Raw genomic sequence first — 13,058 nt, forward strand, 5'->3', positions numbered from 1 at the left:
TCATTCTGATCTTTATTAAAGCTTCCCAACTTTTTGGTCGCCTAGTGATACTCCGTTGTACAATCTGGAGCCCTGTGAACCTCTGCCGTTTGATGTGGCGCGATTCCGAGGCCTGACAGCTTCTGTGCTACTGGACCTAACGTATCTGACTGGCATTCACGAAGACATGGGGAAACAGAGCACCAAGCGACATGAAAAGAAACACCGACATGAGTCTGAGGAGAAAGGGGAAGTCGAGCAGAAAACCGAGAGTGACTCTGCTTTAGATGCGCGAACAGGCCTAACATCTGATGATGTCAAAAGTCAGGGTACCACGAGCTCCAAATCAGAAAATGAAGGCTCTTCCTTTTCTTTAGATCCAACACTGCCAGGTGTGGAACCCCAACATCAAATAACAGAAGGAAAAAGAAAAAATCATGAACACGTGTCCAAAAACCATGACGTTGCCCAGTCAGAAATCAGAGCAGTCCAGCTATCCTATCTCTACCTCGGTGCTATGAAATCACTTAGTGCTCTTCTCGGCTGTAGTAAATATGCTGAGCTGTTGCTGATACCAAAAGTTCTGGCCGAAAACGGCCACAACTCAGACTGCGCGAGCTCGCCAGTTGTCCACGAGGATGTGGAGATGCGGGCGGCCCTGCAGTTCTTGATGCGGCACATGGTAAAGCGCGCGGTCATGCGGTCACCCATAAAGAGAGCGCTGGGGTTAGCTGATCTGGAACGAGCACAAGCTGTGATCTACAAATTAGTGGTCCACGGGCTTTTGGAAGACCAGTTTGGGGGCAGAATTAAGCAAGGTATGTTATCCAATTTTTTGTTTGTTTGTTTCGACCCATTGAAATTATTTATATTTATAATCATCATAAATGACATACTTTATATTTGTAAAAGTTTTTTGTTGGGAGGAAGCAACTTTCACCTTATTTTTTTCTTTAGAAGGCAAACAGTTCTTTTTTGTTTTTTTATATTAATAATCATCTGTCTGCCTTAAGATTTTCTATTTTAAACCTACACAAGCATTAGAACTTGATCATTATTGCTACATTTTATAAAACTGAAATTTAACTCATGCCAGCCATAAAAGGTACTCAAGTATTTATTGATCTGGCTCAAAGCAGAAATTATTCTATTCTCAGAGACATTTTAAAATCTACTAATTTCATAGGTTATATATCTAGTGTAAGGAGTCCTGGTGGTGCGGTGGTTAAAGGATTTGGCAGCTAACTAAAAGGTCGGTGGTCTGAACCCCCCAGCTGTTCCACAGGAGAAAGATGTAGCAGTCTGCTTCCATAAAGATTTACAGCCTTGGAAACGCTGTGGGGCAGTTCTACTCTGTCCTGTGAGTAGCTGTGAGCCGGAATTGACTGGATGGCAGTGGCTTTGGTTTTTGGGTTTTTATAGTGAGTGTAAAAACCTTGTTTTATCTTTTTTCCTCACTTTTGGATATGAGTTCTGAAATAAAATTGGAATTTATTCAGCAAATGTTTATTGAGTACCTACTATGTGCTAGGTATTTTTCTAGGTTCTGGGGAGTCAGCAGTGAACAAAACAAGGTCCCTTGCCTTCATGAAGCTTACATTCTTTTTCTTTTTCCTTCCTTTTGTTTCCCGTTCTTCCCTGCCTTCCTTCCTTTCTTTGCTTAGACACTGAACAGGCACAGAGAGGTGCATGGTGCGTATAAGTAGGAGTGTTAGGGTCATGATGATTATGAAGGGACGTCACATTTAGCAAACCTAATAGAATTAACCATCTTTGCAGCAACTCCAATTTCTATCGTTTCTTTCTAGACTCCTTTACCAGACAGTAAAATATATATCTGTAACTATTTTGTGAACTTTTCGACATTTTAACTAATTACTTTTTTTTCTTTTGAGTCTTAGCAGTAGTTTATTTTTTGAGGCGTTGTTTGTTTCAGAGCATGGGGTTTCTGTTGAGGATTTTTTTTTTCTTTTTGTATTTATGTATCTTCATCTTGGCCCATTTATACACTAAAGATAGGCAGAGTGCTAAGGAAATAGAGTTTTAATGATTAGATATCCCTGGAGAATCTCTTATCAAATCTTACAACCAAAAGTGAGACTACTTTTTTGTTTTTAAGAGAGCCCTCTTCTTTAAAAAAAGAAATGAGTAAGGACAAAGGCTTGTTACTGTTGTCTGCAGAGTCTAGAGTAATGAGTACAGTGGTGAATGCAAAAATGTATATATGTGAGAGCATTTATTTTTCTGTAAATCTTTCATAAAAGATACTTTTGAAAGATATTTATAAAATTTTCAAATTAAAAGTTAGAAGTTTCCCATTGTGACTCTTGAAAAAAACAAATTTGTACTGCTCTTAACCTTTACTTTGTTTTTATATAGAGGTTGATCAACAAGCCGAAGAAAGTGACCAAGCCCAGCAGGCACAGACACCGGTGACCACTAGCCCATCAGCCTCAAGCACGACTTCCTTTATGAGCAGCTCACTGGAAGACACCACAACTGCCACCACTCCAGTTACTGACACCGAAACGGTGCCTGCATCTGAGTCCCCAGGAGTGATGCCACTTAGTCTTCTCAGGTAGAGAAGTCGATCTTTCATATCTGCCATACTAATGCCTGTTTGAGGAGTCTTGATGGCACAGTGCTTAAGAGCTTGGCTGCTAACCAAAAAACCGGCAGTGTGAATCCACCAGCCACTCCTTGGAAACCCTATGGGGCAGGCCTCCCCTGTCCTGTAGGGTTGCTATGAGTCAGAATTGACTCAACGGCAATGGCTTTGGCTTTTTGTTTTTTAATTTCTTTTTGCTCCAGTTTGCCAAATGTATTCACAAAAGGAAAATCTTTGAGAGAGGACCTTTAGAGAGACCATTTTGTGAGTTCTCTTAACTTAGGCTTAAGTGAAGTAAAGGGAAGCAGAACGGCTACCCTCCCGTTTTCTTATTTGTTTTCCCCTTCCCTTAGTGGTTATTATTCCTAGTGTGTTGTCAGAGACCTGAGCAGGTGGAAGAGGAGAGTAGTTATTCTCAATTTTTGGTGTGTACAAGAGCCACCTGGGGAGATTTTTAAAGCTCTGGGGCTATATCGTCCAGCAAGTATGATTCAGCAGGTCTGGCTGGGGCCTGTGGTTTGCATTTTAATTAAGTTGCCCAGTGATTCTGATGCAGTGGCCTTCGGTTCATACTTTGAGAACCACTGCATTCCTGCTGTGGGCTTGGGTAGAAGGAGCACTGATTAAGTAGTTACCATTGCCTAGTCTCCAGTGGGCCATGCCAGTCTCCACAGGCCATTGGCCACGTCTCCTGCCTCAGCTTTCTCACTTGAGTAATGCAGTTCCAGGGGATGCTTCTGTTCAAGATATAAGGAAGGGAGGAATGATAGGATATTTTAATAAGGTTTTTAACCCCTGTAGCAGTGGCAGAATTCAAGACATCTTTTCAAAGGATCAATAGCGCTATTATTTCTTGTTGCCTTTCAGGCTGTGGTTAGTATAGTTGTAGGATTCTGACCAGGCCTTTTGACTCTTCCTTTCTTCTCAGTCTTCATTTCCCTGCTGTTAGTTGGGGCGTATGTTAGAGCTTCTGTTGTCAGCCTGGCTGAAAGTCATTTAACAGGAGAAAAGTCAGTTAGAAAACTACTGCCCCCTGTGTGAACACTGTCATGTCACAGGTATTTGACACTGGTTGGACAGTGCATTTTTGATGTTTAAAAAGTTCTTATTTCTGTTGGACAGATCTAAAGGACAGTCAACGAGGATCTTCCTGGACTTCATTCCCTAGTTATGTTTACCTTCTTAGCTTGAGAGGGGCTGTCTCTCCCGCGTCTTTCCTCCTGTACAGCTGGCATATTGTTATTCATATATTATTTTTAGTTGTGCTTGGTGACGAGGCAGCTATCTTTTTTTTTTCATAACTTACCTATCACCTTTTACTTGGAATTTACGTGAAAAATTTCATTGCTAGCTAGTGAATTTACATTTGAAGTAATTGTGAGTTACCTAGTTTTAAAAGTCTTCTTTATTCTCTAACTGTTATATGACTACCAAAACACATGTGCCTATTATCTTGGTATTTTAGGCAGATTTTTGTCTGTCTTACTCAGTGCTGCATTTCCCTGCTTGCTGTGTTGCTGGCATTTTGTTGAATAAATTAAAAGATTTTATTACTTTTATAGTAAAAGCACCCTTGAGCTAATGATTTTTTAAACTAAGGAATCTTTTTCCCCTCATTAAACTATAGCTAACCTTTGTAATTTCTTAAGCTGCATATTATTCTATCAGAAGGTTGTGATATATATATCAATCATTTACTTACAGGATTTTTATGCTAACCACTCTTGTTTTCTTAAAGGCAAATGTTCTCTAGTTACCCAACTACCACTGTACTTCCCACACGCCGTGCACAGACTCCTCCAATATCATCGTTACCAACCTCTCCTTCTGATGAAGTAGGAAGGAGGCAAAGCTTAACTTCTCCAGATTCCCAGTCAGCAAGGCCAGCCAACCGCACAGGTGTGTGTGCTGTCATGCACTGACCCCCAGACCTCTAAGCAGGCCAGTTGTGTGGGACATTGTTATGTGGGTATTTCATCTTCACTGAAGGTAAAACAGTGATTTTCATGAAGAGTGAACTGCCTCCATCAAACATATATTGAATTATGGCTATTTGGAAAAGAAATAATGTACTGTACATCAGTCATATCAGACCTTCCTTCTTTCCCAATATGGGCAATCTAGTGCTATAAATTTCCCTCTAAGCACTGCTTTAGCTGCATCCCACAAATTTTAAAATGTTGTGTTTTAATTTTCATTCAGTTTTAAGTACTTTCTGATTTACCTTTGATTTCTTCTTGGATGTATAGGTTATTTAGATGTGTGATATTAGTTTCCAAATATTTGAGTGTTTTCCAGATATCTTTGTTATTGATTTCTAATTTAATTTCACTTTCATCAGAGAACATATCTTATATAATTTGAATTCTTTTAAATTTATTGAGACTTGTTTTATGACCCCACAATATGGTCTGTTATGATAAATATTCCATGTACACTTGAACATGGACTAGCACTTAATCTGTAATTGTGGAATGGTGTGTTGTATAAATGTGAGGCAGATCAAGTTGGTTGGTAGTATTGTTCAAGTCTTGTATAGCCTTAGTGATTTTCTGTTTACTTGTTCTGTCAATTATTGCGAGAACAGTGTTGAAATTTCTGCCTGTAATTGTATATTTGTGTATTTCTCCTTTCATTTTTTGTTGTTTGTTTCATGTATTTTAAAGCTATATTTTTAGGCCCATAGATCTCTACAGTTCTTATGTCTGCTTAATGAGTTGACCCCTTTACCATTGTGAAATGACCCACATTATCGCTGGTAATACTTGGAATCAGATTAGAGTGAGAAAGGCTCCTTGAGTGGGAGCAGTGTGTGTGGCAGTGGCCTAGCTCTGGGGTATTGGAGTCTGAGTGGGGTGATAAAATGTTCACATGGCCCAACACCAGGTGTCAGAGCCGATCAGGTGAGGAGGGCATTCACTCTCACTGTCCGCTGAGAGGGCCTGGGAGCAGTGCTACTTCAGCAGCAGATCTTTTCTTCTAAATACCATTCTTGACTAAAAGCAACCAGGACCTCCTTGGAGAAATGGCTGATTCCAGGACTGAGTACGAGATGAGTCTGGAGTATCTTATGCCAGAAAATAATGAAGTACTCAGAGAATTGATGGGTACATGCCGAAAGGATGTAGAAGCCAGATTGCAGGAGCTTCCACTGGGGCATCAAAATAAATAATCGTAATCATAGTAACAGATGATAACCCACAAATGCAATGAGAATCTAGAAGTCCGTACTGATGAGGAGAAAGAGTTGCCTCAGTGTGGAATGCCAGCTGGTGAATCTAAAATAAACAATGGAATTAGAAAATGATCATTTGATAACTATCATAGTAATAATTAATTCACCCAATAAACAAACGGATGCTAAAACTAGTGAGTGAAACTGTGATAAGAAGTGGGATATTTACATATTCTCAAAGTGCCTCCCTACAGATAATAATTAATTATAAAGGGGAAAAAGAAGTAACTTTAAAGTGGTGAAAACTTGGTAGAAATTACCTAACTCAAGCAATCAGAGTTAACGTAACAGTAACGAGACAAACTGAAAGTATGTACTATCTGATAGAATGCTGGGAACGCAGCATCACTCTGTAGTATTCCTGCCCAAAATCATAACCTGAATCTAATCACGAGGAAACATCAGACAATCCCAAAGTTAGGGGCGTTCTAGAAAATAGCTATCCTGTAATCTTCAGAGTATCAAAGTGATAGAAAAGAGATGCCAGCCAAATGCAATGATGATGCTAGATTGGATCCTTTGCTGTGAAGAACAGTATTGGAACCTTTGGTGGACTAGAACAGGATCTGGATTAGATGTTACTTCCTGACTTTGACGATTGTACTGTGGTTACAACAGGAGAATGTCCTTATTTGTAGGAGTTACAAGCTGACATACTCAGGGGAGATGGAACATCATGTCTGCTACTTTCAAACGGTTCAGGGAGAAAAGAGTTCTTTGTGCTATTCTTGCAAATATTTGTAAGTTTAAAATTTTTTATAAGTGGGAAATTGTTTCAAAATAAGAAGAAAACTTTTTAAAAGAAATTTTTATTAGCAGGCTTAATTTGTGTTATTAGCAGTTTTAACTGCATGAAAAACCTTATAAGCTATAACAAATTTCATTTCATTTAGTGAATTCTTAGTAGAATAAAATTTTGTTACATTTGGACACTACTAGGAAGCTGGGGACTTAGGGTTCCTGTAAGTATACTTTTTACTCATGGTGTGTGGTGGTATTTAGGCCCTTACTTCTATTTCTTCTGTCTCAGCCTTGTCAGACCCAAGCAGTAGACTGTCAACTTCCCCTCCTCCTCCAGCGATTGCAGTGCCCTTGCTGGAAATGGGCTTCTCTCTCCGGCAGATTGCCAAAGCCATGGAAGCCACAGGTAGGATAAGTTTTTGTATATCAGTATATGAATATATGCAAAGTCCTGTCTTATTAGAGGTAATCTGTTTTTTAAGAAGCCATAAAGCTTGGTAAGATTTTTGATACCAGGGTTGATTGTAAGGGCATCGTAGCAAGCACTCTTAAATTGATAGCATGAGTAACTTTGCCTGAAGTCAGGATCAGACTTTTTTTTTCCTGTTCAGGTGCTCGAGGAGAGGCTGATGCCCAGAACATCACTGTCCTTGCCATGTGGATGATAGAGCACCCTGGACACGAGGATGAGGAAGAACCCCGGTCAGGCAGCACAGCCGACTCGAGGCACGGAGCAGCAGTGCTGGGCAGTGGGAAGTCAAGTGATCCCTGTTACTTACAGTCACCAGGAGACATACCATCAGCTGATGCTGCAGAAATAGAGGAAGGCTTTAGTGAAAGGTGGAATTCTAATTTCTGTATTTCTTTTTCATTTGTTACAAATGGTGACCACAGAAGTCCCATTTATTTCCCCTTGTAAATTCTTCTCGTAGTATGTGAAGTTGATAACCACAGGCATATGGACATGTGGGTGTTTTAGTTACAAATGTATTTTTCTGTGAAGGATAAAAATGGCATGATGGATTTTGACTTGAATGGTGGTTTTCATGGAAAGAAGGGAATTCACAATTTTTATGTAAAATCAAGCTGAAAAAAACGAACTAAAATTAAAGCAAGTTTATTCCAAAACAAAATAAATGCTGAAAAAGAAAATTTATCATATATAAATTATATAAAATAGAATATTCACTTTAATATTTGAAGTTTATTTAATTAATACATTGGATAGAAATGGGTTTAAAATGTTTTCTGTCTTAATATAATTAAATTTATATTTTCATTTTTTCTGTAGTTTTTAATATCCAGTACAATAAGCTCCTTTTTTAAGTTGTAAAAAGAATTCTGTGATAATGCCTAGCCTAAAATGAGATGTAGTAAAATATTCTAGATCCCCCTTAAAGTTTTTTCCCCCTTCAGCATTCCTTAGGACTTTAAATCTTTTGTTTTTCATTCTAACCATGAGGTAACGTCACCACCCAGACTTGTGTCTTATGTAATAATGTACACTTTTTCTAACAACCTCAATGAAAATTTTCAGAATTTATTTTGAAGTATCTGTTCCTCTTAAGCAAGGATTTCCAGTTGTTTCAAAGTTCTAAGTATTTAATCATTTAGGATTTAGTTAAGGCCGTATTTGATCTCATTTTAATTTGAACGTGCATTAAGCATGATTTTTATTGCTGGCATAGTTCAAAGTGAGATAAAATTATTGCTCAGGGCACAAGATATGATATATTTATAACTTAGAAGTTTTACAAGGGATAGAAAATATTTCAAAGTTTATCATAAATGTACTTTATTCTCAGAGACATTTAGAGGAAAAAGTAATGCCATAAGCCAGCTTGCACCTATGCTTTCTTTTCATGATTTTTTTTTAACCGTATTTCTTCTGAACTTGCCTTTGTAGCGCCGAAAATCTGGATCATACAGAGAGTGCGGCTTCTGGAAGTGGGCCACCAGCTCGGGGTCGCTCAGCAGTAACGAGAAGGCATAAGTTTGACTTAGCTGCTCGCACGTTGCTAGCAAGAGCAGGTAGTTATATGTTTCACGTCTTTTTTTGTGTGTGAAAGTATCGTATATTTTGCTTTTATTTTAAAGTGAACATAAAAGCAGCGTTAAAGAAGATGTTGTTCACAATCTTAAGTACTCAGTCCCATGACATCAACAGAACAACCGCTTGTATATTACTTTATGCACATTTACATAGTTTTACAAATTGAAATCACAGTAGACAGTCATAGATTTATTTTTAAGTTCCCTCTGGGTGCAGAAGGCTATCCTGGTCACTTGTGGGTCTTGAGAAATTTCCTAACAGCTCTCGCTGCCCCTCAAGCAACTTGTGATTTAAGAAGCGATGATGCGTGTTTAAGTGGTGAGAAGGCACTGGAAAAGGCACTGGGCCAAGGAAGTAGGTGCTGGCTTTTCTGACGGGCTTGTGCACCTTAGGCTTCACTACTAGTAAAGCTCTAGATCAGCAAAAAGAAATTCCCTTGTCACATTCGTAAATACTTCTAGGATTAGGTTTTGGATATATAAAGTATATGTCATGGGGAATATAGTTTTCAAACCAAAAACTGGGATATGTGATTCGTCAAAATACTTTGATCATTAAAATATTAGAACATGGATAATGATTTAACAAGTTACACTGAGAGATAAATTCGGACTGTCCTGGAAAATATAGGGTATATACTTACTATATAATGAAAGGGAACTGATTTTTTAAAAATAAACCCAAAAGAATAATAATAGGTAATATTTATTGAGTGTTTTTCTACATACCAAACATTGTGAAGCATTTTACATGGTTTATCTTATTTAAACCTGTCAATACCCCAGTGAGGTACGAGCGCCCGTATCTTTTTAAAGAAAGATAAAGAAACACTTGTGATAGGTGCAATCTGATGTTTATGATCTAGGATCCAGTAAGTCAGCTAAGATAGGCTGTCACCTAAATGTATGACAGTTAAGAACTGGCAAAACATTCAGAATTATTTTATGCGTGCAAATAAAGTGCCTTTTTTGTTTTGTCCGGAGCGGGGTTATACCGCTCTGTGCAGGCCCACAGGAACCAAAGTCGGAGAGAAGGAATATCTTTGCAGCAAGACCCAGGGGCGTTGTATGACTTTAATTTAGATGAAGAATTGGAAATCGATCTTGATGATGAAGCAATGGAAGCCATGTTTGGACAAGATCTGACCAGTGACAATGATATTCTGGGAATGTGGATCCCAGAGGTACTGGACTGGCCTACCTGGGTGTGTGCGACTGCAGCGGGGGCTGCTCTGACTTCCTTTCCTGCCTCCTCTTCACGCAGCTTACTAATAGCCTTGCCAAAGTCTTACATCTCATCCTGAGGTTTGGGGATTTAATGCTTGAGGTTCCTTTGAGACCTACAAACTAATAAGAAAAAGTCTCTGTTGTTGCTTTCTCTTTGCAATGTATTGCTTCTCTCCCCTGACTTGGATGACTAGAGCTGTATTGTAGTAACATTTGATTCTGATGTCAAAGATAGAGTACAGAACAGGCATCAGATCCCGGTGGACTCTGCTGGGCGTGTAACGTGGCTGCTGTGCTCACACTGCTATCTGAATGCATGCTCTACTCCTCTACTCCTTCATAGGTTCCATTTATTCACTAGGGTGCCTCGTTCCAGGAACCGTGCCACATAGACCTTGTCAGTACCTCCATCCAGGGACAGGGTACATGGTGTGTCTGCATGTGTACATTACACTTAGGTAGCATGGAGAATGAAAAGTTCACTGCGTCACTCCTCTGGGAAAGAGGACCTACCATATTAATAAGATAAAGGACTCTTAGTGACTTTTCTAAGGAATTAAAAAAATGTAGATCTAAATGTTAAGACCGGATGAAAAATAGTTACTTTCACTAGAGGGTTTAAAAAAATCTTTTTTTTTTTTTTTAATAATTTTTATTGAGCTTTAAGTGAACATTTACAAATCAAGTCAGTCTGTCACGTATAAGCTTATATACACCTTACTCCATACTTCTACTTACTCTCCCCCTAATGAGTCAGCCCGCTCCCTCCTTCCAGTCTCTCCTTTCGTGACAATTTTGCCAGTTTCTAACCCTCTCCACCCTCCTATCTCCCCTCCAGACAGGAGATACCAACACAGTCTCAAGTGTCCACCTGATACAAGTAGCTCACTCTTCATCAGCATCTCTCTCCAACCCATTGTCCAGTCCCTTCCATGTCTGATGAGTTGTCTAAAAAAATCTTTTTGAAGTAAAGCAGATTGTCATTTTTATTAACACTTTCCTTAGTAGGATACCCAGTCACATATATTATAATTTATTGGAATGAGGGAGGGCAAAGAACATACTCAGATTGTGTGATTTGAATTCTGACTTGAAAGAAATTTATTATGAACGCTTTGCAAATATCCCATCATAGGTAAACAAAATGGTTGCTATCACAAACACTCTGTTTACCGCTTCTTAATTTTATGTTAAGTTGACTGTAATAATTTGGTATGAAATCGTTTTGTGCAGCATGTTTGTGAGTCTGAAGACAGGGAAGAAGTCGTGGTGTGTGAACTGTGTGAATGCAGCGTCGTCAGCTTCAATCAGCACATGAAGAGAAGCCACCCAGGCTGCGGGCGCAGTGCCAACCGCCAGGGCTATCGCAGCAACGGCTCCTATGTGGATGGCTGGTTCGGCGGTGAATGTGGGAGCGGCAATCCATACTACCTGTTATGTGGCAGCTGCAGGGAGAAGTACTTAGCCCTGAAGACCAAATCCAAGACAACAAGTTCTGAAAGGTACCTTGGAATTGTATGGATTTCCAGACCCTCTGAATGAGGAGTGTAAACTATCTCTTATATCTTAAGGCATGGATACCCTAGCTTGCTTTATGTGAGAAGTTACTGTTGACTTTCCCAGAAGTCCTATGATCACCAGACTGGGGACAGGAAAGATGGAAGGGGTTGAGGAATTCATGCTCCCACTAGAGCTGGAAGCCTGCAGAATCTCTGAGAGTCCAGGGATGCAGGTCCTGTACTAGAGTTTGATTGTATTGTACTTTGACTTGTTGGCAAGTTGTAGTCGGGACCCTTGCCTTAACCTTTAGGAGGCTTATGGTCAATTTCTTCATGGTCCTTCTTCACCAGATTACTGGCGTCATAATTAAAATCTTTTTCTTCGTGAAAATGTAGATGGTTTTTGTTTTTGATGAAAAGAGCTTTCATGAAAATATTATCTCCTCACATCCTTCAATAGCAGTTTCTAGTGAGCAGGTTGTTTTGCTCTTGCCAACTATTACAGCCTTCAAGCTTTCTGGAATAGGTTTTTATTTAAAGAGTTGTAGGTAACCCAGAAACCTCCCCAGTATTTTGGGAAAACAGCCGTTGATTTGGCAAGCATGTTTGTTCCTGCATACCAGCCATTTTTATTACGTTAGCCTATAACATGAAACACACTGTTTTATTTTGTGTTGCTTTATGAATGACCTTTTAAAATGTTCTAATGACTTAATTTGCATTTTCGGGTACTAACCGTTTTATATAAAAACACGATGTTCTTCATGTTTGGTGCAGGTACAAGGGACAAGCTCCAGATCTACTTGGCAAGCAGGACAGTGTGTATGAAGGTAGTTGTTTGTCCTGAGAGCTTCTTTATTTTACACGTATTTTTATATGTTCATCTCCTTACCATCTGTATTAAAGTTTACCGTTGTGTATGTGTGTTTGTGTTTATGTACATGTTAACTTAAACTTTCTCCCCAAAACTCAAGGTAGCTTGATAGCAGCACCCCTAGTTTGAAGTCAAAGGAAAAGGACCTGGGTTGAAACACTAGCTTTACTACAGAATGTTAATTTCTATTTGACATAATTTTTTTTCAAAGTAGGGAAAGTATGTAGTACATTTTGAACTTTCATCCTAAGTGAGCAAAGTAAAAAATAAAACATTTAGTAAGCATCAGTTTATCTGGAGCATTTGTTTACTTGAGGCAAATCATTTCCTAATGATTATGGGCATGGTAAGAACTTTTGTTGGTTCCATGCCAGTATTTCTTATGAGTTGAAACCTCCATAACCAGTTGTAACATTGGCTGTTGGCTTTTAATGGATTTGACTCCACTGACCCCCTTTTCCCTTAGTCTCACTGAGCCTCAGGAGTGCAGTTTGGTTGCATCACCATGAGATGGTGCTCTAGTTCATTTTGTGGATACCGGACTTACAGTCCGTATGTATCTTAGACATACCTCACAAAAACTGTTACCAGCAGAGTTGTGTTATATTCGTGTACCATACATTTATTTATTTAAATTCCAGAAGACTGGGACATGTTAGATGTTGATGAAGATGAAAAGCTAACAGGTGAAGAAGAATTTGAATTGCTTGCTGGGCCACTGGGTTTAAATGACCGGCGCATTGTACCAGAACCAGTTCAGTTCCCGGATAGTGATCCACTGGGAGCGTCCGTAGCAATGGTCACAGCCACAAACAGTATGGAAGAGACTCTGATGCAAATAGG

At 39.2% G+C, this 13,058-nt stretch overlaps 1 protein-coding gene across 13 annotated transcripts in view; it reads left to right on the forward strand.

Moving 5' to 3' along the window:
• HERC1 (HECT and RLD domain containing E3 ubiquitin protein ligase family member 1) overlaps positions 1-13,058 on the forward strand; it is a 197,025-nt gene that overhangs the window by 142,766 nt on the left and 41,201 nt on the right. For 10 of the 13 annotated variants that reach the window (XR_010317426.1, XR_010317425.1, XM_064267422.1 and 7 more), the window contains 10 exons: positions 22-797; positions 2,359-2,557; positions 4,326-4,486; positions 6,853-6,969; positions 7,175-7,403; positions 8,470-8,594; positions 9,600-9,820; positions 11,076-11,344; positions 12,119-12,171; positions 12,857-13,057. Coding sequence is in view for 11 of the 13 variants with exons in the window: in XM_064267422.1 (XP_064123492.1) it covers positions 22-797; positions 2,359-2,557; positions 4,326-4,486; positions 6,853-6,969; positions 7,175-7,403; positions 8,470-8,594; positions 9,600-9,820; positions 11,076-11,344; positions 12,119-12,171; positions 12,857-13,057 (2,351 nt within the window). In the remaining 2 variants the exon portion in view is untranslated. The remainder of the gene's footprint in view (positions 1-21; positions 798-2,358; positions 2,558-4,325; positions 4,487-6,852; positions 6,970-7,174; positions 7,404-8,469; positions 8,595-9,599; positions 9,821-11,075; positions 11,345-12,118; positions 12,172-12,856; position 13,058) is intronic. The other 3 variants (XM_064267425.1, XM_064267426.1, XM_064267427.1) reach the window with 3 other exon arrangements.

The sequence above is a fragment of the Loxodonta africana genome, chromosome 13 (genome assembly GCF_030014295.1).
Source record: "Loxodonta africana isolate mLoxAfr1 chromosome 13, mLoxAfr1.hap2, whole genome shotgun sequence".
NCBI lineage: Eukaryota > Metazoa > Chordata > Mammalia > Proboscidea > Elephantidae > Loxodonta > Loxodonta africana.